The 27,454-nt window shown below is 47.5% G+C and overlaps 1 protein-coding gene across 1 annotated transcript in view; it reads right to left on the bottom strand.

The window, feature by feature from the left end:
- Positions 1-8,226: 8,226 nt before the first annotated feature.
- The window catches only part of PAK5 (p21 (RAC1) activated kinase 5), a gene marked incomplete at its 3' end in the record, with an annotated part of 41,156 nt that continues 21,928 nt past the window's right edge, over positions 8,227-27,454 (bottom strand). Inside the window, exons 3-9 of the mRNA XM_080341175.1 lie at positions 23,265-24,062; positions 17,534-18,025; positions 15,706-15,839; positions 13,635-13,761; positions 10,929-11,054; positions 9,121-9,255; positions 8,227-8,382 (exon numbers count right to left, since the gene is read on the bottom strand). Of these exons, the coding sequence (XP_080197301.1) occupies positions 8,227-8,382; positions 9,121-9,255; positions 10,929-11,054; positions 13,635-13,761; positions 15,706-15,839; positions 17,534-18,025; positions 23,265-24,062 (1,968 nt within the window). The remainder of the gene's footprint in view (positions 8,383-9,120; positions 9,256-10,928; positions 11,055-13,634; positions 13,762-15,705; positions 15,840-17,533; positions 18,026-23,264; positions 24,063-27,454) is intronic.

Below are 27,454 nucleotides of genomic sequence, written 5' to 3'. Positions count from 1 at the left end.
TGTGCGTGTCCGTGTGTGTGCGTGTCCGTGTGTGTGCGTGTCCGTGTGTGTGCGTGTCTGTGTGTGTCTGTCTGTGTGTGTGTCCGTGTGTGTGTGTGTCCGTGTGTGTGTGTGTCTGTGTGTGTGTGTGTCTGTGTGTGTGTCTGTCTGTGTGTGTGTGTGTCTGTGTGTGTCTGTGTGTGTCTGTGTCTGTGTGTGTCTGTGTGTGTGTGTGTCTGTGTGTGTGTGTGTCTGTGTGTGTGTGTCTGTGTGTGTGTGTGTCTGTGTGTGTGTGTGTCTGTGTGTGTGTGTGTCTGTGTGTGTGTGTCTGTGTGTGTGTGTGTCTGTGTGTGTGTGTGTCTGTGTGTGTGTGTCTGTGTGTGTCTGTGTGTGTGTGTGTCTGTGTGTGTCTGTGTGTGTGTGTCTGTCTGTGTGTGTGTCTGTCTGTGTGTGTGTCTGTCTGTGTGTGTGTCTGTCTGTGTGTGTGTCTGTCTGTGTGTGTCTCTGTGTGTGTGTGTCTCTGTGTGTGTGTGTGTCTCTGTGTGTGTGTGTGTCTCTGTGTGTGTGTGTGTGTGTCTGTGTGAGTGTGTGTGAGTGTGCGCGTGTCTGTGTGTCTGTCCGTGTCCGTGTGCGTGTATCTGTCCGTGCGTGTATCTGTCCGTGCGTGTGTCTGTCCGTGCGTGTGTCTGTGTCTGTGTGCGTCCATCCGTGTGCATGTCCGTGTGTGTGTCCGTGTGTCCCTGTGTGTCTGTGTCCGTGTGTCCCTGTGTGTCTGTCTGTGTGTCTGTCGGTGTCTGTGTGTGTGTGTCCGTCCGTCCGTGTGTGTGTGTCTGTCCGTGTGTGTGTGTCTGTCCGTGTGTGTGTGTCCGTCCGTGTGTGTGTGTCTGTCGGGGTGTGTGTGTGTCTGTGGGTGTCTGTGTCCGTGCGTGTGTCTGTGTCCGTGTGTGTGCATGTCTATGGGTGTCTGTGTGTCTGTCTGTGTGCGTGTCTGTCTGTGTGCGTGTCTGTCTGTGTGCGTGTCTGTCTGTGTGCGTCTGTCTGTCCGTGTACGTGTCCCTGTGTGTCCGTGTGTGTGTGTCCGTGTGTGTGCATGTCTGTGGGTGTCTGTGTGTCTGCAGGTGTCTGTGTGTCTGTCTGTGTGTGCGTCTGTCTGTCCATGTGTGTGTCCCTGTGTCCCTGTGTGTCTGTCTGTGTGTGCGTCTGTCTGTCCATGTGTGTGTCCCTGTGTCCCTGTGTGTCTGTCTGTGTCCGTGTGTGTCTGTCTGTGTCCGTGTGTGTCTGTCTGTGTCCGTGTGTGTCTGTCTGTGTGTGTGTGTGTCTGTCTGTGTGCGTCTGTCCGTGTCCATGTGTCTGTCCGTGGGTGTCTGTCCGTGTGTGTGCGTCTGTGGGTGTCTGTGTGTCTGTCTGTCTGTGTGTCTGTCTGTGTGCGTGTCTGTCTGTGTGCATCTGCCTGTCCATGTGCGTGTCCGTGTGTCCCTGTGTGTCTGTCTGTGTCCGTGTGTGTCCGTCTGTGTCCGTGTGTGTCCGTCTGTGTGTGTGTGTGTGTCCGTCTGTGTGTGTGTGTGTCCGTCTGTGTGTGTCTGTCTGTCTGTGTGCGTGTCTGTCCATGTCCGTGTGTCTGTCCGTGGGTGTCTGTGTGAGTGTCTGTCCGTGTGTGTGTGTGTGCATGTCTGTGGGTGTCTGTGTGTCTGTCTGTGTGCGTGTCTGTCTGTCTGTGTGCGCCTGTCTGTCCGTGTGTGTGTCCGTGTGTCCCTGTGTGTCTGTCTGTGTGCGTGTCTGTGGGTGTGTGTCTGTGTGTGTGTCCGTGTGTGTGCATGTCTGTGGGTGTCTGTGTGTCTGTCTGTGTGCGTGTCTGTCTGTCTGTGTGCGTCTGTCTGTCAGTGTGTCCCTGTGTGTCTGTCTGTGTGCGTGTCTGTGGGTGTCTGTCTGTGTGTGTGTCCGTGTGTGTGCGTGTCTGTGGGTGTCTGTCTGTGTGTGTGTCCGTGTGTGTGCATGTCTGTGGGTGTCTGTGTGTCTGTCTGTGTGCGTGTCTGTCCGTGTGTGCGTGTCTGTCCGTGTGTGCGTGTCTGTCCGTGTGTGCGTGTCTGTCCGTGTGCGTGTCCGTGTGTCCCTGTGTGTCTGTGTGTGTCCGTGTGTGTGTGCGTGTCCGTGTGTGTGCATGTCTGTGGGTGTCTGTGTGTCTGTCTGTGTGTGCGTCTGTCTGTCCGTGTATGTGTCCGTGTGTCCCTGTGTGTCTGTCTGTGTCCCTGTGTGTCTGTCTGTGTCCGTGTGTGTCTGTCTGTGTGTGTGTGTGTCTGTCTGTGTGCGTCTGTCCGTGGGTGTCTGTGTGCGTGTCTGTCCGTGTGTGTGTGTCCGTGTGTGTGCGTGTCTGTGGGTGTCTGTGTGTCTGTCTGTGTGCGTGTCTGTCTGTGTGCATCTGCCTGTCCATGTGCGTGTCCGTGTGTCCCTGTGTGTCTGTCTGTGTCCGTGTGTGTCCGTCTGTGGGTGTCTGTGTGTGTGTGTCTGTCTGTGTGCGTGTCTGTCCGTGTCCGTGTGTCTGTCCGTGGGTGTCTGTGTGCGTGTCTGTCCGTGTCTGTGTGTGTGGGTGTCTGTGTGTCTGTCTGTGTGCGTGTCTGTCCGTGTCCGTGTGTCTGTCCGTGGGTGTCTGTGTGCGTGTCTGTCCGTGTGTGTGTGTGTGCATGTCTGTGGGTGTCTGTGTGTCTGTCTGTGTGCGTGTCTGTCTGTCTGTGTGCGCCTGTCTGTCCGTGTGTGTGTCCGTGTGTCCCTGTGTGTCTGTCTGTGTGCCTGTCTGTGGGTGTCTGTCTGTGTGTGTGTCCGTGTGTGTGCATGTCTGTGGGTGTCTGTGTGCGTGTCTGTCTGTGTGCGTCTGTCTGTCCGTGTGTCCTTGTGTGTCTGTCTGTGTCTGTGTGTGTCCGTCTGTGTGTGTGTGTGTCCGTGTGGGTGTCTGTGTGTGTGTGTCTGTCTGTGTGCATGTCTGTCCGTGTGTGTGTGTGTATGTGTCCATGTGTGTGCATGTCTGTGGGTGTCTGTGTGTCTGTCTGTGTGCGTGTCTGCCTGTCCGTGTGTGTGTCCGTGTGTCCCTGTGTGTCTGTCTGTGTGTGTGTGTGTGTGCATGTCTGTGGGTGTCTGTGTGTCTGGGTGCGTGTCTGTCTGTGTGCATCTGCCTGTCCATGTGCGTGTCCGTGTGTATCCGTCTGTGTGTGTGTGTCCGTGGGTGTCTGTGTGTGTGTGTCTGTCTGTGTGCGTGTCTGTCCGTGTCCGTGTGTCTGTCCGTGGGTGTCTGTGTGCGTGTCTGTCCGTGTGTGTGTGTGTGTGCATGTCCGTGTGCGTGTCTGTCTGTCTGTCTGTGTGCGTGTCTGTCTGTCTGTGTGCGCCTGTCTGTCCGTGTGTCCCTGTGTGTCTGTCTGTGTGCGTGTCTGTGGGTGTCTGTCTGTGTGTGTGTCCGTGTGTGTGCATGTCTGTGGGTGTCTGTGTGTCTGTCTGTGTGCGTGTCTGTCTGTGTGCGTCTGTCTGTCAGTGTGTCCTTGTGTGTCTGTCTGTGTGCGTGTCTGTCCGTGTGGGTGTCTGTGTGTGCGTCTGTCCGTGTGTGTGTGTGCATGTCTGTGGGTGTTTGTGTGTCTGTCTGTGTGCGTGTCTGTCTGTGTCCATGTGTGTGTATGTGTGCATCTGTCTGTCCATGTGCGTGTCCGTGTGTCTGTGTCCGTGTGTGTCTGTCTGTGTCCATGTGTGTGTCTGTGTGCGTCTGTCTGTCCATGTGCGTGTCCGTGTGTCTGTGTCCGTGTGTGTCTGTCTGTGTCCATGTGTGTGTCTGTGTGCGTCTGTCTGTCCGTGTGCGTGTCCGTGTGTCCCTGTGTGTCTGTCTGTGTCCGTGTGTCTGTCTGTGTGCGTCTGTCTGTCCATGTGCGTGTCCGTGTGTCTGTCCGTGTCTGTCTGTGTCCGTGTCTGTCTGTGTGCGTGTCTGTCCGTGTCCGTGTGTCCCTGTGTGTGTGTGTGTGTGCATGTCTGTGGGTGTCTGTGTGTCTGTCTGTGTGCGTGTCTGTCCGTGTCCGTGTGTCCCTGTGTGTGTGTGTGTGCATGTCTGTGGGTGTCTGTGTGTCTGTCTGTGTGCGTGTCTGTGTGCATCTGTCTGTCCATGTGCGTGTCCGTGTGTCTGTCTGTGTGTGTGTCCGTGGGTGTCTGTGTGTGTGTGTCTGTGTCCGTGTGTCTGTCCATGTGCGTGTCCGTGTGTCTGTCTGTGTCCATGTGTGTCTGTCTGTGTGTGTGTGCGTGTCCGTGGGTGTCTGTGTGTCTGTCTGGGTGCGTGTCTGTCCGTGTCCGTGTGTCTGTCCGTGGATGTCTGTGTCCGTGTGTGTGTGCATGTCTGTGGGTGTCTGTCTGTGTGCGTCTGTCTGTCCATGTGCGTGTCCATGTGTCTGTCTGTGTCCGTCTGTGTCCGTGTGTGTGTGTCTGTGTGCGTCTGTCTGTCCGTGTGCGTGTCCGTGTGTCCCTGTGTGTCTGTCTGTGTCCCTGTGTCTGTCTGTGTGTGTGTGTCCGTGGGTGTCTGTGTGTGTATGTCTGTCTGTGTGCGTGTCTGTCCGTGTGTGTGCATGTCTGTGGGTGTCTGTGTGTCTGTCTGGGTGCGTGTCTGTCCGTGTCCGTGTGTCTGTCCATGTGCGTGTCCGTGTGTCTGTCCGTGTGTCCCTGTGTGTCTGTCTGTGTCCGTGTGTCTGTCTGTGTGCGTGTCTGTCTGTGTGCGTCTGTCTGTCCATGTGCGTGTCCGTGTGTCTGTGTGTGTGTGTCCGTGGGTGTCTGTGTGTGTGTGTCTGTCTGTGTCCGTGGGTGTCTGTGTGCATGTCTGTCCGTGTGTGTGCATGTCTGTGGGTGTCTGTGTGCGTGTCTGTCCGTGTCCGTGTGTCTGTCCGTGGGTGTCTGTGTCCCTGTGTGTGTGCATGTCTGTGGGTGTCTGTCTGTGTGCGTCTGTCTGTCCATGTGCGTGTCCGTGTGTCTGTCTGTGTCCGTCTGTGTCCATGTGTGTGTCTGTGTGCGTCTGTCTGTCCATGTGCGTGTCCGTGTGTCTGTCTGTGTCCGTCTGTGTCCATGTGTGTGTCTGTGTGCGTCTGTCTGTCCATGTGCGTGTCCGTGTGTCCGTGTGTGTCCGTCTGTGTCCATGTGTGTGTCTGTCTGTCCATGTGCGTGTCCGTGTGTCTGTCTGTGTCCATGTGTGTCTGTGTGCGTCTGTCTGTCCGTGTGCCCCTGTGTGTCTGTCTGTGTCCGTGTGTCTGTCTGTGTGCGTGTCTGTCTGTCCATGTGCGTGTCCGTGTGTGTCCGTGTCTGTCTGTGTGTGTGTCTGTCCGTGTGTGTGTGTGTGTGTGCATGTCTGTGGGTGTCTGTGTGTCTGTGTGCGTGTCTGTCTGTCCGTGTGCGTGTCCCTGTGTGTGCATGTCTGTGGGTGTCTCTGTGTCTGTCTGTGTGCATCTGTCTGTCCATGTGCGTGTCCGTGGGTGTCTGTGTGTCTGTCCGTGTCCGTGTGTGTGTGCATGTCTGTGGGTGTCTGTCTGTCCATGTACGTGTCCGTGTGTCTGTCTGTGTCCGTGTGTCCCTGTGTGTCTGTCTGTGTGTGTGTGTCCGTGGGTGTCTGTGTGTGTGTGTGTCTGTCTGGGTGTGTGTCTGTCTGTGTCCGTGTGTCTGTCTGTGTGCTTGTCTGTCTGTGTGCGTCTGTTTGTCCATGTGCGTGTCCGTGTGTCTGTCTGTATGTGTGTCCGTGGGGGTGTGTGTGTCTGCCTGTCTGTCTGTGTGCGTTTGTGTGTCCGTCTGTGTGCGTGTCTGTCCGTGTTCGTGTGTGTGTGTGCGCACGTACATGGGGGGGGGTGTGCATCACTGTGCCTGTGTTTGTGTGTCTGTGTGCATGCGTGCAATTGTGTGTATATGCACGTCTCTGTGCTTAAGTGCATTGGAGTACTTGTGTGTCATGTACGTGTAGCTGTGTGCATGCACGTCTCTATGCATGTGTATCTGTGTGGTTGCGTGTCTGCACTTGTGTGTCTGCGTGGGCATCTCTGTGTATGTGCACATCTATATGTGTGTCTGATTCTGTGTGTGCAGGTGTGTGTGTGTTTTTGTGTATGTGTCTGCACTTGTGTGTTTATATGTGTGTGTACGCTTTACTGTGTGTGTACATGTGTGTTTCTGTGCACATCCGTTTGTGTGTGCTTTTGTGTCTACGGGTGTGCATCTGTGTGTGTGAGGTTTAGAAAACAGAAACAAGGCGGGGGAAAAAACACACCGAATATGAAAGCATTTATTAATTTATTTAACTTGCATGTGCATTTGTCTCACCAGCAGTTGGTGTTCACAAAAAAAACCTTTGAAATTGACAAAACTTCCAGTAAACTTGATGAATACTCTTTAAAGTATCTAATGATAAGAAAGTTGCAGAAAATTCTTCACTTACAGCCTAAAATGTGCTGAATCTTGAAGAAAAACTCCCCACCAACCCCAAGCCCCTTTTAATTCAAAGATGGTTAAAAAAGTTGAATTTTGTGGCTAGTATTCCAGTTTTGCCTGCATGTCATCGCCTTCACCGGAGCAGCCTGTTTTCCTGAGTTGTCAAGACTACAAAATAGAAATGCCTCCGAAGGCCGGGGCTGCTGCGCTCTTGCTGGGCTGCTGCAGCTGGGGACCGGGAGCCAAACACATTTTCTTCAGTGTTGTCTTAAAATGTGCAAAAACAGGGTTAAGAAGAGAAAGCAGCGGTGTTCGAGTTCATATTTATCTCCTCCTTTTGATTGTTTCTCTCCCTTCAAATATTCTTTACCTTTTTAAGGGCAATACTAAAGGAGCTGCTGTACTACTGGCAACTCTTTTGTCCTGCAGGAAGATCTTTAAGCAACAGCTCCTGCCAGGTGTAGATGTTTGGTTATAATTTACTACAATAAATAACAATTAACTTATTCACTATGAAATGCCATCATAAGAAAGAAACTAACTGTGTTTTCACAAAATTGGCTTTGTGTTTCTTAATGAGATCGTAAAATGAGGTCAGTAAGAAAAAAACCTTGAAAAACATGGCTTTCATATTATACATAATTCAAAAGAATCATTAATAAATAAAATTCATTTATCATTGAAATCATTATGAAGCACTTCTAAAAATTTTAAAGGCAAATCTAGTTAGGCCTACAGTTAACATGCAAAGTCATCCAACAAATAACACAAAATTGTACCGCAGTAGTCAACTGTTGCATCAACATTCAAAAAGGTCTAGACAGCAGCACGACTTCTTCTATATGGCAAACATCTCGTAACGCATCACAACGGTCCGTCTGAGCTCTGGAGGGTCCCGTGGGGTGGGCGGATGGACAGACAGACGCCTGCCATCCCCTTCCACTGCCAGAGCGAGACAGGAATACCGGAGATCTTTGTGCTAACAAAACTGAGCTTGTGGTGGCAAAGAAAAGAAGGGACCGCCACCGTGTGAGAAGACCCTTGAGTAAAGGTGGGGCGGGTGTTAACATCCCACTGCTGGGGAGATGAGGGACATCCTGATGCCCACGACCATTCACCAGCAGCGCTGATTGATTGATTGACAGGGTGTCACTAGTAGTGCCGGCTCCATCACTCTTTGAGCCACCGTGGCTCTCCTCACTGCAAAGGAACATCTGGAAAACTTTCTAACTTCCTAAAGGGTGTTGGTTTTTCTTTTGTTTTCAAAAGGGTTAAAAAAGGGTTAAAAAAATTCTTGCTAGTTACACTTAGTACTTCAACTAACACAACAGTTACATGACAAAGTACTGCAAGTTATCAAAACATACTGTACAGAAAATTACAAATTCATTGCAAAATACATTGCGCTGCTATGACTGAGATAAAAAGTGCTTTTTTTTTTTGTCAGAAAAGTGTTCTTCTGAAATAGAAGTGCCGTAGCCTGCAATAAAATTCTGGTGTTTCACTCTGGTTGTGCTATCCTCTATGAATTACCTTTCCAACCTTGTTTGCGTTTGGTGCTTTCCGCCTGGATGGCCGAGACGATGACAGCGCAGGGGAGCGACGGTCCGTGTTGGAGTGTGGCCACCCGGCTGGTGGGCAGGATCGCTCCCCGGTCCCTCGCAGCCCCCGAGAGCACCTCCCCGGGTTTTTACACACCACGGCACTGCCGCAGGGCTGGTTTTCCTCCACAAGGTTTCGCTCATCCCAGCCCGCGGTTCCCACACGACCGCTGGGATTCCTGCGCGGACTTTGCACTAACCTCCTCCCAAAAAGCTGCCGGCTTCAGCGGTGCCTGTGCTGCCTCATGAGGGGCACGATGCAAGAAGGAGGCCCAGCCAGTTTGAGGAACGGGTGTCTCAGCAGTTCCTGCGCCGTGGCTCTCTGCGAGGGCTCCCGCATCAGCATCGAGTCCAAGAAGCCCCGGAGGACCGAGGAGACCTGCAACATCACACTGGTGTTAGGAGTGGGCAAAGACACCCATTTCCAGCCTGTGCTGGGTCTGTGCACTGTACTTGGGAAGACAAAGGACACCCTGAGCTTTCCTGTGGCAACAGATGTACTGAGCTGAAGGGCTGCACATCTTCTAAGGGCCATTAACATTGAACATACTGAGGTATCAGTGGGGCACAAAGCAGCACACTATGCACATGATTTGCATGTGGTGGGTGAGAAAAGCAATAATGCACTGAGGGCTCAGGTCTAACTTTTTTCTGCAAGCACATCCAAAATGTGAGGTAGCCAAAGGCTTTGGCCCTGGGCATGGATGTACCAACCCCCCCCCAGCAGGGCTCATGTGCTGAGCTGCTCTGGTCCTCAGGGAGGGTGGGAAGCACAGGGAGCACGAGGCTCTGCACAGATCCCTCCTCTGTCACTCACTGCCAATGCAAAGCCAGGGCCGGGCACAATAAAAACCAAACAACACAACTATTAACAAACAAACAACATAACTATTAAAAACAAACAAAACAAAACAAAAAACAAACAAAAAAACCCACACAAACAACAGTTTGCTGGTGGCTTTGGCCTCCTGTCCTCCCCACACAACACCAATGTAGGGCCCAGTGCTCAATGTGGTAGCTAAAGATGCAATTTATCCTTTGTGCATGCAAGTGTGTGGCTATGATTCTATTAAACACCAGTATATGCAAGGTCCTCATCACCTATGGCAAGTCTGACCTTGTGCATGTCCTTCACTCGGGCCGGCAGGTTGTCCCGGATTCGGCGCATGGCCTGCAGCGGCGGCTCGTTGAAGTAGGGCGGCTCACCGTCTATCATCTCGATCACCATGATACCCAGGGACCAGATATCCACCTGTAACACAAAGACCCTTCCTAAACACAGCTGGTAGCGCAAAGGTGGGGCACAGGTTCAGCACGTGGGTTTGTACAAACCTCAGAGCTGGCCCATGCTGTTGTACCTGGTATCTGTGGCCAGTCTGGTGAGCCACCACCGTAAATCTTTCTCGCTTAACCAGCCCACAACAGTTTTTTTTTCTTGTGAGCAGTCAGTGAAATAAGAAAAAAGAAGAAATAAATTAGAAATTACTTGCAAACCCAGGTCTGCAGTGAGTTTAGGCGCTGGGCAGCGGCAGCACTGCTGGTTTGCGAGGCTGGCGCACCCTGCGGCGCTGCAGTCAGCTGTGCTGCTGTGCACCCCAGCAATCTTCAGCCCAGGTTGGTGCTGCAGTGCTACAGAAAGGTGCGGCGAGTGGGAGAGTAGAGCAGAATTCAGCTGCGCTGAAATCAGTTCCTCTGTTTGCCCTGAATATTAAAGACTACACAAACCCCACCTGAGACTGCAAGGCAGTTACTACACCTGGGCCCATTTCCAACGATCACAGGTAACACATTATATAATCCCTTTGGAAAACGATTCAGCTCCAGCTTAAAAAAACCACAAAACTATTTTTTTTTGTGCTGGCCTGCTGCAGAGCTGCTCCAGAATCCCTGATGACTGTAATTCCAGCATTTGCCAGCCCTAATACAGACACAGCCACTTCATACTGCTTTTGCTCTTTTGCCAACACTATCCTTCAGCTTAAATACTTTTTTTTTCCTCCTTTTCCCTTCTGGTGCGATACCTAATGTAGCTCTAAGTTCAGCCACTTTAGAATCCCTTCGGTGTTATTAATGGGCTAAAAATAGCTGGTGCTATCTCTGAAATGTCTCCTACAATGCTGCACATCCCAGGTGGACGGCGATGCCCGCAGGGTCTCGCTCTCCCTCCCTGCGGTCCCTGCTGCGCCATGTGAAGATGCAGCAACTCCTTTCTCAAGCCCCACCTCATTTCCTCATGTGTGCACATATATATATGTGCACATATACACACATATATACACACATATACGTGTTCATGTATGCATGTATGTGTATATCTATATATCTATATCTTTCCTGCAGGTTTGCTTGCTGCAGCTGTTACTACAGGCATGATCAAGCAGATGACTCCCATCCTTTCTCAGCCCATTGGACAGTGCTTAAAATATTTCTCAGAGATATTTTAATACTTTTTTTCCACCTCTCAGCTAATGAGAGACTGAGTGTAAGGAATGAACCGATGCAGGGACACAGAGGGCGGTAATGCAGCCCACCCAGCTGGCTCCTGTGTTTGGGACCCTACGAGGAAGATCATGCCCATGTTGGCATGGTGCGATTTGGCTGCTGCTTTAGTATATGCAGGTGCAGACACCTGTAGTTGCAGCTCCAGCTTAAAGATCATCAAAGGGTCTTTCCTTTAACATGGCACCCTAAGCTAAAATACGTAAAGGCATTGTTTAGTGCGCTAAACTGAGTTGTTATTTAATGACTTCGTCTGGGAGAAATACTTTAAAACAAGACACGATGTAGCACTCTGGGGCAAACATAATTGCTGCTATTTAGCGTATCTGTGTAAGTGCTTTTGAGCTGTGCGCTCCGCACAGGGCTCGGTGCAGAGGGGAAGGAGCCGCTCGGGGTCGGCGTGGGTGGCGGTGCCGCTGGACTCACCTCGGTGCCGTAGGGCAGGCGGGAGATCACCTCCGGCGCCATCCAGTACGGCGTCCCCACCAGTGACTTCCTCCTGGGGACCTCCTTGGACACCTGGGCGCAGAACCCAAAGTCTGACAATTTTATCTGAAAAGCAAAGAAAAAGCTCCTTTTGAATAACAAGGCAAATTCCTCCGAGACAAACGTGCCTCTGAGACACGCGTCTCCAGCTGCTGGGGGGGACGGGGACAGAGCGTTTGCCTCGGATGGAACTGCAGCGCAATTTTGGAAGCGTGGCTGGAGACAGCCCGGGGAACACACAGCTAATTAAAGCCAGGGCAAAGAAAAGAAGTAGGAGAGAGTGGCGCTGGTGCTCGTTACTCAGAATGCCTGTCACAGCTCATTGCCTCTTCAGCAGCAAAAGATGCGGAGGTGATAAATAGCTTATAATATTAAAAAAACAGAAGGAAAGCAAAAAATTCTGAAGTAACGGTATTTTACAATGAATCTATTATTGCCTATATATAAACCCCATGTTTGCAGTCCATGTATGTATATTAATATTTAATATACATTATTTGCATCAGGTATACCATCTGTGAGTTTGCCAGAAAACAGATTAAACAGGCGTCATTCCCCCCTTTTTCCTTCACCGCAGGGAGCATGATCTAACACCCCCAGAAAGCAGTAACACCTCTTGCCAAGGATTTTTCAAGACCAGGACCTTACACGATGAGCTATCACTAAAGACACTGTCTCCTTTACGTAGCAGGGGAGTTAATTTGGGGAAGAAAGGGAAGACTCTTCCAAAATGGTTGCAAGAGATAAAGGGGCACCCACCCTCTTTGCTTGGGAACTCAGGAATTAAAGACAGTCCTGTCCTTGAGTAGCTGTGGCAGTGACCTGAAATAGAAATAATGGGATACACAAGCACTCCGGAGAGCAGCTCTTGCTGCATCATGTGCCTGCTCATACTTTTACGCAAGAGGTTTTTCTTACAACAAAAATCATGGAAAATTATCTCCTCCCCCTCTCCATTGCTGTACGAGACCAAGGTGAAAACTTCTCCAACCTTCAACCAAAACAAGCTGGTCTGAGCGTTGTTGGCATCACCCTCTTCCAGAAACAGCTTGTTCCTTAAGGCTAAAGTGGTTTGTTTTGTTCTGTTTTGCTTTTTCCAAGTATTTATTTAGAGGCCTGGAAGCTATCCTAAGGGTTTTCCCAGACATTAGGGCAACCCCGTCATCCCCAGCGATACACCGCATGGTGCCACAGTGACCCATGTCCAGGGCCCTTAAGACACGTGTCCCATCACGTACTCAGTGCCTGGGGATACAAAATGAGCCCAAACAGCCCCAGGACAACCAAGAGGGAAGTTTCATAACCCCTGCATTGTGTAGAGCAGCAGTTTATTATCAGCACTGATCTATTTTCTTTCAGATTCAGTACAGACATTACTTTTTTTAAAACTAAGGCTGTGATTTTTAACAGAATTATGAAATGATTGTAGGTATTTCTAAAACAAAGCAAATAATAGCCAAGTTCTCCGAGCTAAATGTATTTTTCAGTTTACAGGATGAAGAATGGAAGAAATAATGCATATTTTGGAAGGAGAGCCCAATCTTTTTTTGTAGGAGCACAAGAGGTTTTGCATATCTATTGCTCGTTCGAGTACATAAAAGAAGATGATTTTCTAAAAAAAGATAATTGCACAACACAGCCATGAAGAAATCTGCAATGCAGATAATAAGTACTGGAGTAATGAGTGTAATGAGGCACTGTATGCAGATCCTGAGAGCAGATCAGATGCTATTTCAGCAACGTGGATTGAAATTGCAACTGAAAAACTCCTACACACAAGGAATTTTCTTCCCTGACAGGATTAACAGGAGCAGAACCGCTCCCGTGACCGCTGCAGGAAGAAAATCCCTCTCCCTTGGTGAAGGGGGAATCAAATTATAATGGCGAGCCTTTGATTAGGGAATCAGATCAGCCTTGAAAAACCAAAACTTTTATCTTCTGAAGAAGATGATTTAGGTTATTTCCACACAAACCGTGTGCTCTTAGGCTCAGTCCAAGCTGCTAAGCCTTGCTTTAGACAGGGGTATAATGCCAGTGGAACAACTCTTAAACCCCGCTTATGGGGCTCACCAGCCATGAGTGCCTTAGTTTTCCCTCAACTTATCCCAATGGTGAGATGCAAACTAGTGCCTAACTCAAGCAGAAATGAGGGTCTTAGTGATTTGCCTTCCCTCGCCTAAATCTTTGGGTGCCCCAAGCTCAAGGTGTTTTTTTTCTTATTGAGCAGGTCATGGGCAGCATTTTCTCTCCCTCTCTCCTCACTCATTAACAACACTGACCAATTAACTGACAGCAGCACCTCATCCAAGTAAACGAAGCATGGAACAGGCATTATCAAGTATCTTCTAAGTATACATATGGTAAAAGCTACTCTCACCATCAGGGGAGTGTTTCAGCAGCAATGCAGAATATTTTCTATTCTTATAGACAGACAGCCTCTTAACTAGCTCAGGAAAACAGAGCAATTGCATCAAAACTTGCACATGTCAATCACCGGCCAGGCCAGGCCTATGTTTTTCTGATTCAGCTCAAGTTACTCCTGGGTCGCACCCCTTGGTTTCACACGCCCGCCTTGTCGATTTTAACCGTGCGCAGCTATTTTCACAGCAGCCCCACGGGACGGCGCGGGCCAGGCTGGGTACTCACCCTCCCGTCGCTGGTGAGAAGGATGGAGTCGCTTTTGATGTCACGGTGGATGACGCCCTGGTTGTGCAGGTAGGACAGGGCTCTCAGGACGGACAGGCAGACGGTGGCGATCTGCTCCTCGTTCATCCTGAAACAGTAAAGGGGAAAAATGAGCTGAGCGTTAATGAGGATGGTGGGAAAGGGGACAAGGAGGGACAAGGCACAAGCCCCTGGTCACACCAGAGTGTTGATGGTGGGAGATGTTTTAGGCAATGGCTCTGTGGACACTTTGGTCCTATTTCTGTCAAAAAAAGGGCAGAGCAAGGAACAAGTCTGCAACGAGGTCTGGATAAGCCCCCCTGCAGCACTGAAAAAGCAGAGCGTACGATGTGCTGCAGCCCGGTACGGGGAGCCTGTTTTCCCCTGGGAAATAACAGAAATGCCTTATTTACAGCAAACTTACTGCTTGCCAAGGAGGGTAAGTCACTGCTGGGATGGAAACAGGCATGGAATAAATATGAGGAAAACCACTCCTAATTGTGCAGACAAAACATCAGGCCCTGGGTCTTGCTCTTCAAGAGCATTTCCTTTTCTTTCATGACTTCTATAAAAATATTCAGGGGGTTTCAGTAGAAAAATGAACAGCAAGAGTCCTGATTTCTGTGCACACACACAAAACCCACTCTGGGAGAAGCTGCCGATGGCCTGGACGGGCGGCAGACCCTGACCCAGCCCATGTCCCCACTGTCTCTGCTGCGTGAGCAGAAAAACACCCACAGAGATTTCTGCTTTAACACCGTGTGCCGTTTGCAGCATTTCAGCCAAATCTTTGAGGGAAGGTTATGCAAAGTAAAAAAAACCCCAGAAGATTAAGGAAAGACTATTTTGAGTAAAAAAATAGATGACAGCTCTTAAGAAGTGGTGTCCTGGGAACATCTGTTTGCTGCTAAACTTCTGTCAGAAATATCTAAGACAGAGCTTTTAATGTTTGGGGGAGCAGCTGTTAACAAATGACTTGCAATATTGTGATTTATTTCAGCACATGAGCTAAGGCAACACTAAAAAATAGAATACCTGTGTTACAACTCTGCTTTGGGTAGGACCTAAGAGCATCATTAAACTATGAGAGAAGACAAATTTTCTAATTTACTGTTCCTTGCTTCTTGCTCACCTAAATACTCTCCCAGCTTGGTGTGGAAATTGTAATTTTTTTATTCCAGAGGAAGAAAGCAAATCAAGAATTCCTCTTTCCTGTCTCATTTCATCCTCTTTATCAGGCAAAGATGAGTGAGCATCAGATGTAAAGTGGGCTGTAAAATCTAATGTCTCCACTCAGAAGAGGAAGAGCAGTTCCATACATGGTGCTGGCGACTCACCTTCCTTAAAGGAACGACATGAACTGAAATATGGGAACAGGCTCGACCATAAGCACAAATATTCTAATTCAAAATATTCTTCCCATTATGTTTTTGGCTTGGTTTGCAGTTAACATTTCTGACAGTGTGGTTACAGGGGTTATGAGTATGGAGACAAATTGCCCTTAGAACTAACATAGTTGTGACAGCAAAAAAACAACAATACAGATCACCAAACAGAGAAAATAAGAAATTTTTGCTATTTTAGGAAATATGGATAAAAGTCAGGTTGCTGCTAAATTACCTCCTATAGCGCTGGCAAATCCCCGTCTACCAGTAAGCCCTTTCAAGAGATTTCTTTCCTGTCTGTTTAAAAAATGCCAGTACTCACAGGAATTCAGCGGCAGTGGCTTATTTAGGCTGGTAAAGTGTGTGTGTGTGTATATATATATGTATATACCTACACATGCATCTATAGCTATACACATACATACATGTATTTATACATATATACACACATATACTTATGTATATATATTTTTTCTATACTGTATGTATTTTTCTGTTTGTATATATGTATTTTGTACATACCCAGACCCAGCCTCCCTCAGCACCAGGTGGGGTGGAGAGGGCAGGGTCCGCAGGCACCTGGGAAGGAAATTGAGGACACCCACCTCGTGCCCACCACACAATGATGTGTAAATGCTGCTGGGCCCAGCACAGCACCACCCACCCACCTGGTGTGAGTCACGATGTCTGTCAACGCGCCACCCTCCAGGAACTCCATCACAACCCACAGCTCGTCGCCAACAAGGTAACTGTTGTACATGTCGACCACGTTCTCGTGATGGTAATCTCTCATGATTACAACCTGTGAGGAGGAAAAAGATGATACGTGAATTGCTACAAGCATATCTGACACTTGTTTTGACCTTCTTCTTCACCGTACTTTCCTCTTTGTGCTTAGTAAAGGTTCTGCTATGAATCACATCCTCCCTAATCCTTATGCCAACGCATAAACAAAATCAATATATTTACATAAAAATAACTGTCGTTGCAAATGCATTAGGAAGAAGGAAGACTCTCTAGTTGCTAAATTATAAGTGGTAGGTAATTGTTTTTTCTTTTCAGATGGCAGGAATGGGACTATTTATTTCATTGGTTTTTTTATTGCCAGTTGCTTTCAGTATAACAGAGATTTATTTTTTTTTGACCCCATGAATTGTTCAGTCCATCGTAGTTGTCTTCACCATGCACCAAATGGTACTTTGTACAGAATTTTAACAGAGTGCTGGTAATACAGGTGTCATTCGTAAGACGATTCAAATCCCACATCTAAAAGGGACTGTACAGAACTGGGACCACAGTAACAGCAGCCCAGCCAATGTGGCAACCCCGTGGTATTGAGGGATGTCACAAAGGTGATCAGGAGGGAAAACAGCAGCCAGGGAAGCCTCAATTATCTGTATGTAGACTGCTGAATATAAATGGTCAGATGACAGGAGTGACTGGAGTGTGTCAGGGCAGCAGCCTGGTCCTGCACAGCACGCAGGACCCGCGTCAAGATGTTTCCATTCAAGAGATGCTCTGTTAGAGCCACCACAATGCAATTCGGTGCAGTCTTCCAGCAGAGGCAAAACAAAGCCAAAAGAGCCAGTATGGCCATGGACTGTGCAAAGGAGAACTCTGTGAAGTTTCTAAAAGCTAATGTTTAATCTAAAAATGTTAAGTTTTTCAAGTTTTTCAATAAACGAGTCTGTCATGTGCTGAGGGAAGAGCCTCTTACAGTTAAAATACAGGAAACAAATGATGGAAACAAAAGGAAACAAGAGTTCTCCCTGGAGACTGGCAGCGGGATGGGAAAATTCAGCATATTCACAAGTGATCTCAGAAAGAGAGCAGAGAATACCCACCACCAGCTTCTTCAAGGGAGTAAGAAGAAAAACAGGAGAACTCAAAGCATCAAACAACAGGGTAAAAATATGACAAATGAAAACCAGTGTTCTTAAGTTTAAAATAATCTACATGGGAAAAACAATCTCCCATAAGCAGATGTGGGCTCTGAACTGGCTGCAGCCACTCAGATGGTTCCAGGAAAAAGGGACTGTCAGCTCTTTGCTAGGTAACCATCCAGAAAGCAAAGGGACCGCAAATGGTCAGGAGAGGAAGGAGGAGGGAAACAAAAAGTATGTATTAATACATGCCAAAATGCAGTACATGTGCTTCTTGAACAGTCAGGCTAGTTTGGATCCTCCATCTCGGTAGAAAAAACTATGCAAGAAAACAGTCAGAAAAATGGAACCAGGCTGTGCCTGTGCACCTGATACGCTGCACGGACCAGCTGATAGATTTCTTAGTTGTTTACTGTGACTTTCCACTACGTTACGAGTTTAAAGCCAGGGGAAACACGACTCATTGGAAACTGGTCTGGTTATACACTATCTATACAGCATCGATGTGCAGGGGTCCCACCTCTTTTAGAAAGACATTAGGTTGCCACTTGGCCCCCGTCTCCCGTTGAACCTACCACCTGCAAAATCTATCACACCACCCAAAACAAAGCACCTCATTAAAGAGCAGCTCCCTCCTCTGCTGCTTCCTGAGATCCATCTTCTTCACAGCCACTTGCTTTCCTGTGTGCTTCTCGGTGGCGATGCAGACAATCCCCGTGGAGCCCTCCCCGATCTTGATGAAGTTGTCCAAGTACTCCCGGGGGTCTCCGGGGCTGACCACAAGCTGCAGGGCAGCTCTGAACTGTTCGTGGGACACCCTGGAAGGCTGCTGGTCCGACGAGGATCCCCAGCTGGGTGGAGGATAAGCACTTGACGTGATACTTGGGGAGCTGGGGTAGGAGGCGGTGGAAATATAGGGTGAGCCGGGCTGGAGGGATGGCTGGTGATAGTGGGAGGCTTTGTGATAGACCAGAGGGTACTGGTAGCTGCTGCTCGAGTAGCTGACTTTGCTCTGACTTTGAGGTAGCTTCACGGGGCCCCTGGGGTAGGTGTCCGATCCAGAGAGCGGGGGGCTGACGACCAGCTGCGCTCGATCGTAATCCACCTGCAACACAAGAGCAGATGTGTGAATGTGGACGGACAGACAGCTGTCCTGCTGTCCATCCAGCCATCACCGCTTGGGGCATTTCGGTGACCCCAGCGTGTGCCTCCATGTGCCTGTGACACTGCTGTCCTGTATTTGACAGGAGATTTTTAGACCATTGGGCTGCTGTGCCCAATGCACTAAAATGAGGCCAGGAAAGACCATGCGTCTCAGATCCTTTTTTCTGTCCAGGTACCTGTTTGTAGACACAATAATCTTTCTTTAAAGTAAGTGTATGCTCCAGAAAGCGAATTTGTTCTGCATCTGCAGTGCCCTGCAGGCTCTTTGGGCCATTTCCTCCAAGAATTCATCCCTTTCACAACCTGCAGCCCTTTGAGAAATCCCAATTTGTGTCTTTCCTTTCCAATACCTGGGTTTTGACTCTCAGCCCTTAGTCCTTTCTTACGACCCAACCTCTTGTTGCGGAGGTGGTGGCACCCTGAAATCCTGTGACCCGCTGAGTGACTGCATACAAGTGTATGATAAGGAGCCTAATTCAATTTACCGTTTGCTAAATCATTTTCCAAAGTGACACAGTACATAACTGCAGCATCACAAACCCCCTAGTTTTCATCTGAAATCAGAGACAATCGCAGAGGAAATTATCCTGATGGGAGGCCTTGTCCATTTGCAGGTTCCTTTCTTTTCTTTTCCAAGCTTTTCTAAGCCTCTTATGCTGAAAGCAAATTAATACTTCACATTTGCAAACATAATAATTTGCTTCTATCTAAAGTATAAATAAATAAATAAATAAACAAACTACTTCTACTACTATTACTAATAATAATAACAATATAATAATAATAATTTTATATATATATACACATACACACACATATATATATATATATGAAAAAGACAAAAAAATCCCACCCAAAACAAACCCACTTTTTTTTTCCCCTGGAAAAGAGTATTTCCACATTTATGATACAACATACGTGACTCCTGACGACGTACAGAGCATCTTGAGGCAGGGGGTTGGTTTGACACAGGCTCATGATGTAGCACAATTACAAATAATTATGGCAATGAATTCATTTAATCAATCAATTTCGGTGGCGGTGCACAGGGGTGGACAGAGCAGCAAACTCTACACAGCTCAGGGTTGCTACTATTACTGCTGGCTGCCGGCCAGGAGTCCCTGATCCATGTTAGTTAAATGCACATTAATCTGAATTTGGCAGTGTAATCAAGGACCCAACTGAACTGTGAAATTGAATTCTGCGGTGGAACATCATTTGACCATTTTATGCTAAGACTGCAAAAAAAAAATAAAAGAAAAAAGAAAAAAAATCTGCCGCAGCATCAATTTATCACCGGCAGCTGCTGCACAGCGAGGAGGAGTTTCGAGCTGGAGCCACCTCAGTGCAGGGAGAAAAGCCTCCGAGTGCATTATTATATCAGCTCTTTCGCACCTCACGTGTGAGCAGGATGCGCCCATCGCTCTGTTCCTCCCCAGCTTTAGCAGGGAAGAGGGAATTTCTCTCTAGGGGAGAGATTTCCCTCGGAAACACGAAGCTGGAGTCTGTTTCTGACATATGGAGCATCCAGCGAGCACGGACGTGTCGTACGGACACCTCCTAGGATGCTGCTTTTGTTTCAGCAAAACATCCGCATGGTTACAGCCGTAATTTGGCTTGCTCCGCCAGGCAAGGGGAGCCATAAAACAGAAGAGGGTCAGAGACATCATGAATTTCATGAAGGACATTACATCTGTGCAACTAATTAACAAAGAAAAGTGCTCAGATGGTTTGGCGGAGGGAGAGGAGCTCAGTCTAGCTCTGTCCTATATATCTGTGGACGTAGGGACACATAAATTATTGCTTTGGATGTAAAAAAGCTGGCTTTCTTTAAACTATTGAGACGGGGAAAGACTTGTCTAGAAATTTCGCTGGATAAATCCACACAAATCAATTATTTGAGGCTTCAGCCATGTCTGATCTTTCTAAGCACTTCCTAAGTTTAACGTGTTGGCAAAAGTAAATTCCATGGTGAAATTTTAAAACAAAAATTCAGAGATTTGGTGTGCGTTGCAGTACAACGTAAACCCATTCACATCCTGAATCCCATGAAAACTTAAAAAAACCCAGGAGCTAAAATGAGTAAATCAGCTGAACCTCTCTTCCAAGGCTGTGTCCTGACGCACTGCTTCACACTGAACATGCTTTATCCCACTAATAATTCCATTTCTGTTACTGAATGTAATTACCTACCGAAAGGAAATTCTTTACAGACCACAAAGGAAAGAAGAAACCAGCCCTGCTCTCATTCAGGATCGGGTCACAGGAGCAGCCGAAGCTCTGACACGACATCCATCACGCATGGCGGCGCGAGGCAAAACCGCGGCTGCTGCTGGCTCGCAGCATCACCCGCATCCACGTCTTTTTGTTGTTAAAAGGTTGTAGCACCGCGTTTAAACTCATTTCAGTTTCCACTCCGATGGCTGCGATGCCCATTTTGTATCGCACGCGGTGGAAAGCCCTGCCTGCTCGTGCTGGGTGCTCTGCAGAGGGACTGCGGCACGATGGCAGCCCCGGAGCCCAGACCCTCTGCAGGGAACAGCGAGAACCCCGCGAGACGGGCTTGTCTTTCAGTACATGTGAAACAGATCTCGGTTTGATTATTGCAGGAAAAAGTATGGGGGGGTGATCTGTAAATCACACGGGGATCACAAGAGGAAAGGTTATTTTGGTGCTTCGCTGGTGGAAATCTCTGAGACTTGGAGCGCCACTACCAAAAAATGACCAGGAAAAGAGCTTTGAAATAACAGGACTGGGTGCAAAAAGCTGAGAGGGCTGCCTGCGATGAAGAGCAGGGCAAAAGGAAAACATGCCGTACAAAATGTACAAAAGTGAGACAAAACCTTTGTATAATAAGTAGAATTGGTGGTATGGGCTTGATGATGTGTGAGACAGTATTGAGAGGACTCCATGGAACAAAGTGGGATGTAATCTTTGTGTTACAAGGGTAACAGACGCTGCAACCCCACAGAGTCTTAGGGGGAGTGATTCTGCAGGAACAGGAGAGCAGGTGGGTAACACAAAGGTGTTACCCACCAAATCTGAACCGCTAGATTCCTACATCTCCACTGTACGGCAGTGGCCAAGCCAAGCTCTGCACGAGTCTTCTGATGTCACTCACACCTCTGAAATCACTGATGATGAAACAAGGCAGACATTTCATTTATCTGACATCTATCACCTGCAAATAATACTGAAGCAAGTCCGCTCTTCACATTCACAAGCCAAAACGAACACCTTTACTAAATGCATTTGGAAGCCACACATTTGTGCCTACAGACTTGTTTCACTGCTTACTTTTCCCCCTGTTTTTAATTATACTTCAAAGCCAATCTCATTTGTAAAATATCTGATTCAAGACCTGATTCTCATTTAGTAAACCCATTTGCTGAACCATTATCTTACTAATGCGTCCTTGAAAAGAAGACTCTTCAGCAATCATCCAAGACAAGAAACTGCTATTCACTTCCAGGGGCTGTGGACTGGTTTGGGAATTGAAACTGCTGCATTTAGCAGTGAATCATCAAGTTTCAATACACCAAAGCTGTAGGAGTGTTTTTGATGCTCTGAGGAGAGGAACAGCTCACAATGAATCTTATAAAAGAAAAAAAAAAAGATGCCTCTGTGCAAAAGTTGTTACTGCATTTTAATAGGTTTTCAAAGTGTCTGGAGGACTTTGAGTCCTGTAAAATATACCTCTGTCTTCTGCCCTACGGAGTGCTGTAAAACCGGCAGCAGCAGATGCAAGAGAGTCTATGAATTACTGGATTTGTCCTTCTCCTTTCTAAACTCTGACAAAACGATCCTTTAAATGAAGCAAATGGCAGACAGCCCATCTCGGGCTTTCCTCACGACTTCCAGAATCCATATTCTGGTTAACCACCCACACACATCCCTTGCACCACAGCCCGAGCTCAGGAGAGGCACACAAAGAAGCCTGGTCACTTTTCTACTCCCCCTGACAGGCTATCCTCAAACTCCAAAGCCCAGCTCTGTGCTCTAAAGCAATGTGGAATAAAATTGCACCCCTCTCCCTTTACTGGAGCAAGTAAGACACAACTACAGTGCTGTTCCGGATTTACAGAGACCTGGGACTTCTCCTGGGTCTGCAGCTGGACAGGACCAAATTCTAAGCACACAGTAAGAAAGTGCATCGTTCAGATCATCGTTAAACAGCAGAGTGGATCTCAGCACCTAACAAGCTACCTACCTCAGCACACTGAGTAAGTCACAGCAACCCAAGACGGTTTCAGCCCTGGAAAAATGAGCTATCATCTCGGTGCCCGTTGCTAAGGGAACTCAGTAATGTTCAATGCAATCTACACTGAAGAAAAAACATCTCTTGCAGAATACAGGATGTTTAAGCAGGTCATCATCGTAGCTATATGACTACGCGTGTAAGAAAAGCTTTGTTCTCTTAACCGAACAAATAGTTACAACCAACTATCACAAGTATGGCAAGATAGCTTGTATGGGTAATATCCCTTATGGGACTTAGAAAAGGCAAAGCAGGCCACACATCTGTGTAGAGGAGCTGCTTGTATATATCATGGCTGAAAGGCTTTTTTGCACCTTAGCCCTTTTGTTTTTTAAACTATATCTAAAATATCTTGGGTGAGATAAGCTGCTCTGATTTAATTTCACTGCGTAAAAGCAAAGCAGAGAGGCGTGAACCCTTACTCCCATCAGTAGCAAAGGGTTAATAAACCTTGTAAAATAAATATATCATAAATACAATATAAATACTAAAACACAGAGGTTTCAGCTTTGCATAGTAACAATTCAAATACAAAAGTATCTGATATACAAACCAGACCAGCTTCCCACCTCCTGCTGAGATCTGCACAGGCGTACGAAGCCCTAACACCACAAAAACTGTCAAAGAACTTAGTTATTGGGAATCCCAAAATCCCTGGAAGCTGGGCATCTCCAAACCTGCCTTTTAATAAATATCTCAAACCCATTGGTCCCTGATGTCCATTTTCAGATACCTGAGTAAAATGGATGGGTTTTCACACCCGCGGAGCGGCAACCATGCAGCTCCCAAAAATGTTACTGGGGATGTACCCAAGCGTGGCTCCTTGCCCTTACTTTCTTACATGTGCTTAATTTTTTGCGCCCCAATTTTGGCGAGGTCGATCCCTGCCCTGGCAGCACCATCACCGGGGATGTCACGTTACCTTGGGGATGCCTGCTGCGGTTTCAGACAAGCGGGGGTAGGTGTAGGAGCTGTAGGAATGTCCCTGCTGGTGTGCTTTAAAAGCACTCGCTCCGTAGGGCATGGCCGGCTCCTGCAGACCAGAGCCTGACCTGGACCGCTGCCTCATGGCCGGCTGCGGGCTCGCCGGGTCCACGTAGGACGACTTCGGCCTCTTGTCATAGTCATCCTTGCCTAGGCCATGTCCCCAGTCGCCGTCGCTGTACTCCAGCCTCTCCTTGGGGCACTCGCCCTGCACCGACGCTCGGGACGGGGTGTAAGGAAAGGGATCTCTATAGTCCAGGGAAGATCCACTGGGGATCCGTTGATACTCCAGCTTTAGGCCACCATATTCCAGCGGTTTAGGCTTTGTCTCCAGATGCGCAGGGTAATCTGGGAGAAACCTGGAGAGGTCTGACTGCAGGGGCGTCACTTCTGAATAATAGATGTCCCGGGAAGTCACCTTCATCATGTGCCCGTTCTGCTTGGCGGCATAGCTCCCTTTGTAGTATCTGTCTAACTCTTCCCCATAGAGAGTCTTGTCTCGATACTTTTCCACGACATAGTCTGTCGTAGTGTCTGACTCACTGGAGTACTGGGAATACGTGATGTAACCATTTTCCTCCTGGTGCCTCGGCACATGGTTTGCGTTTCCTTGGTGGTGGGTGGGAGGACTTTCCTTCCGCAGGGAATTGGATCGCGTCACTGAGATATTGTCGAACTCTTCCAGCAGGCCATTGATTGAAGTATCCTTTCGAGGCTTATTTCCTCTAACAATAGTCTGGGGAAAAAAAATTGCTTTGATTAAACACTGATTTTCATTTAATATCTGACCATGAAAACCACCAAAAAGAAAAAAAGTTTATGATTTGCCCAGAAATACCTGTAGCAATGTGTTACGTTCTTCAGACACATAGCTCAGAATAATCCATTGCTAGGAAAAAAAGTCTCAACAAATACTTACAAGAGGACATGCAGAAATGAATAAACAAGAAGAGGTTAACTTTGGTGTCCATCATAAACTGAGATTTGGCATGTAACCCCACGATACACCTAAAAACACCCAGTTTAAGAGGTGGGTGTTCAGCAGCCAACAGCAGAGATGTTTAAAACCACTACTTATTTTTTATGTGTTATTTTTCAGTTGTCTACATAAAGCCAAACTGGTGGGTTGGATCTGATTTACAGGGTATGGATAAGCTAAATGAAAATCATTCAGCAGTCACTTCTACAAGTTATTTTAACAAACTGTTGGAATGGAAAGTAGCATATAGTTTAGCAGGCACTGGGCTTGTTACTTGTTTTGGTTTTGTTGGATTTTTTTTAACAAAACAGTATGTTCCTGGGTAGCAGAATTACCACTGGGGATTGCCTCTTAGTTAACTTAGCATTTGGGGAAGAGAGAAAAATACTACTTAATTACATCTTCTTATACCGCACCCAGCAAACCACTGTGCACAACCATGGCTTTGTGACGGCCACATCACAGTTGCCATGGGTGGCAGCGGTGGTGGCCCCACTTGTGTCCTAAAACTGCAAAGTCCCCCCAGCCCTGGATAATGAGTGTGCAGCAGCAGCACAGGCATGACCCTGCTCCCACAGACTGCCCACAACCCAGCACCCATCCCTGCTCATTTCTGCTCAAAACACCGGTGCTCCTGGTAGGATGCGAGGTGAGCAGTGCCTGGGCACAGCTCTCCTTCAAGACAGACTATTTTTACAGTCAGTACCATCTGAAGACTGTAACACACGGCTGCACCCATTTTTCAGCAGTTGACTCCCATCGAGCGCCGCTTCACGTTTATAAACACCCCGCAAGAATAAGATGTACAGATTAAGGGCCAGGGCCATAAATCAGCACGGCTCTACTGAAAATGCATTTGCTTTGCTGATTAACTTCAGCTAAATATCTACGGCTGTATCTTATTTAACTTGCCGAGTTTTTAAGCAGAGTCACTGTGGTCACCTCAAGGTGTCCCTCTGCCAGCCGCAGCCTGCCCGTGTTGTGTGCTGACTGTAGCCTCCTGGACACCGACTGTGTCACAATGGGCACCAGACATGACATACTGGGTGGTGACTGTGACCTCCAGCCTGGCCACCAGCCCTTTCATTCATTGCAACACCAACAGAGGAGACTTCTGCTCCAGGTACGATGAGGCTGCTCAGCCCTTGCGCAAAAGCACGCTGGGGCTCAAAGTTTGTCAAAATATGCATTTCATCACTAATCACTTTTTCACAAAATTAAAAGCTCTGTTCTTCAGCAAAAGGTAGCTGAGAAAAGCTGGGCTACAAGCAAAGCAGTCCTGACCTCACACTGATCCCTGCTCTGATTTATGTCTGCAATTACTTGCCTAGTTTGCTATTTTGCAGCTAGTGATACCTAAACAATAGGACAGCAAAAATAAGGGACAGCAAATAGATCACTCCTTTCGCCTCCAAAGCCATTCAGCAAGACGAGAAGAATTAGTTTCATTCGGCTACGGCCTCTTTGGCAGGATGACTGCGTGATCATTCATATTTAATTATCACATAATAAACCAGCAACATTCGACAATGAAATGCTTATAATTGAAAACGAGATTGCAATGCCTGACTGCCACCCTGCTCCCCCTGTGCAAATACATGCCAAGGAGAAAAATGCCAATTTATTACTCTCCAAGGGACTTGCCTTCACAACAGAGAGGTTTCCTGGAGCAACCTGCGTGGTCCCTGCGCAAAAGGACCTCGGAGCCAGAGGGAGCCCCTGGGAGCAGGATTTCTCGATACCTTCAGAAATAAGCTTTAGAAAGATGAAGTTGAGGGTTTACGTGTTAGCAAATTCATTGATGACAAAACCCTGCGGTTTAGGGATTTTCTGCAGCCAGGTGAATGCTTGGGAGACACCTTTTTGATAATGGGGATTTCAAAAAAGTACTAATAGTAAAATGGTCCTGTAAGAAACTGATTTTCCAAAAAAAGCATTTGCCACCAAAGCTCCAATCCAACAAAGCAGTCTCGGTCAGCTCTGGGACATCAGTGCCATCTCAATTGATGAATTTAAGGAGATTAAAATCTAAAAACCTTTTGTTTTCTCCCAGCACTTTGAGGATGGCCACTGGCAAACACTGGCTTGCAAGGGTGAGGGCTTCGATTTCTATTGGCTTCAGCATCCCCTCTACAAATTAATTAACAGGGCCAGCACAAAGGGAGGATAAAACTTAGCTATCCCACAGGCACATTTGCTGCACAATGGTCAGTGCTTTATCACTATTATTAACAATTATTCATATTCTTAACAATTATTACAATTAATTATTAACAACAACATTTCCATTTGCTTTGATTTGTTTTTAAATTCAGCACATCCCTTATGTGAAAGGCCATACATCTTTGTGAAATGCCCCTCTGGCTAAATCAGCCTGTATGAGCTTGAATTTTTTCAAGGCAACATCTAGCATTATTCCTATAAGAAGAACAGTAGTGTCCATAGAGCATATAATTTAGGAAGTGTTTCACTGAGACCCTCTGAAATACAGCCCATTATTGACTATTTTGCTACTTGAATAGAACTTACGATGTTTAAACACAAATCTGAAATGCAGTGGGTGCCTCCCTGAGGGGTAGAGTCAATTCAGCACAATTTACTAGACTTAAAAACCACATTAAAATCCCAAAGGACGTATTGTTCTATAAGAGTAAGAAAAGTGCTTGCTCTGTAAGGATGTCCACACAGCATCAAAAATTAAAAAACAAAATCAAAGAAGATGCTTTTAAAGAACGAAACGTATGTTGGGCCACGTTAACCTGTCCTGAAGTCATTGACTGCAGAGAAGGTGTGTGCCAGGGGCTCAACTGCACCCGCAGCTGCCCTGTGAAATGCAATATTTGCCGAAAGAACCCAGAGACTGAAAACTGCCACAACCACGGCCCAAATTCCCAAATCCAACAGCCTGATGTATCGAAGTTCAAAGGTATGAGTTTGGTGGAAATTGCTGACAGGGGAGTCTTGGTTTGGGAACGTGGACGCTGGTTACTGTGTCGCCAGGCTGCGTGCTGCATCGCTGAGCAGAGGGAAAACCTCCTGGGACTGAAATACAACAGCAGAAACCACAGAAGATGAGAAATCCTAGCTCTACCTTGAAAAATAAAACAAGAAACTTGAAAGAAAATGTAATAGAAAAGCAGTCTGCCTTG

Source organism: Nesoenas mayeri, assembly GCF_963082525.1.
Source record: "Nesoenas mayeri genome assembly, chromosome: 3".
Taxonomy (NCBI): Eukaryota; Metazoa; Chordata; class Aves; order Columbiformes; family Columbidae; genus Nesoenas; species Nesoenas mayeri.
This window is presented reverse-complemented; position numbering and strand designations above follow the sequence as displayed.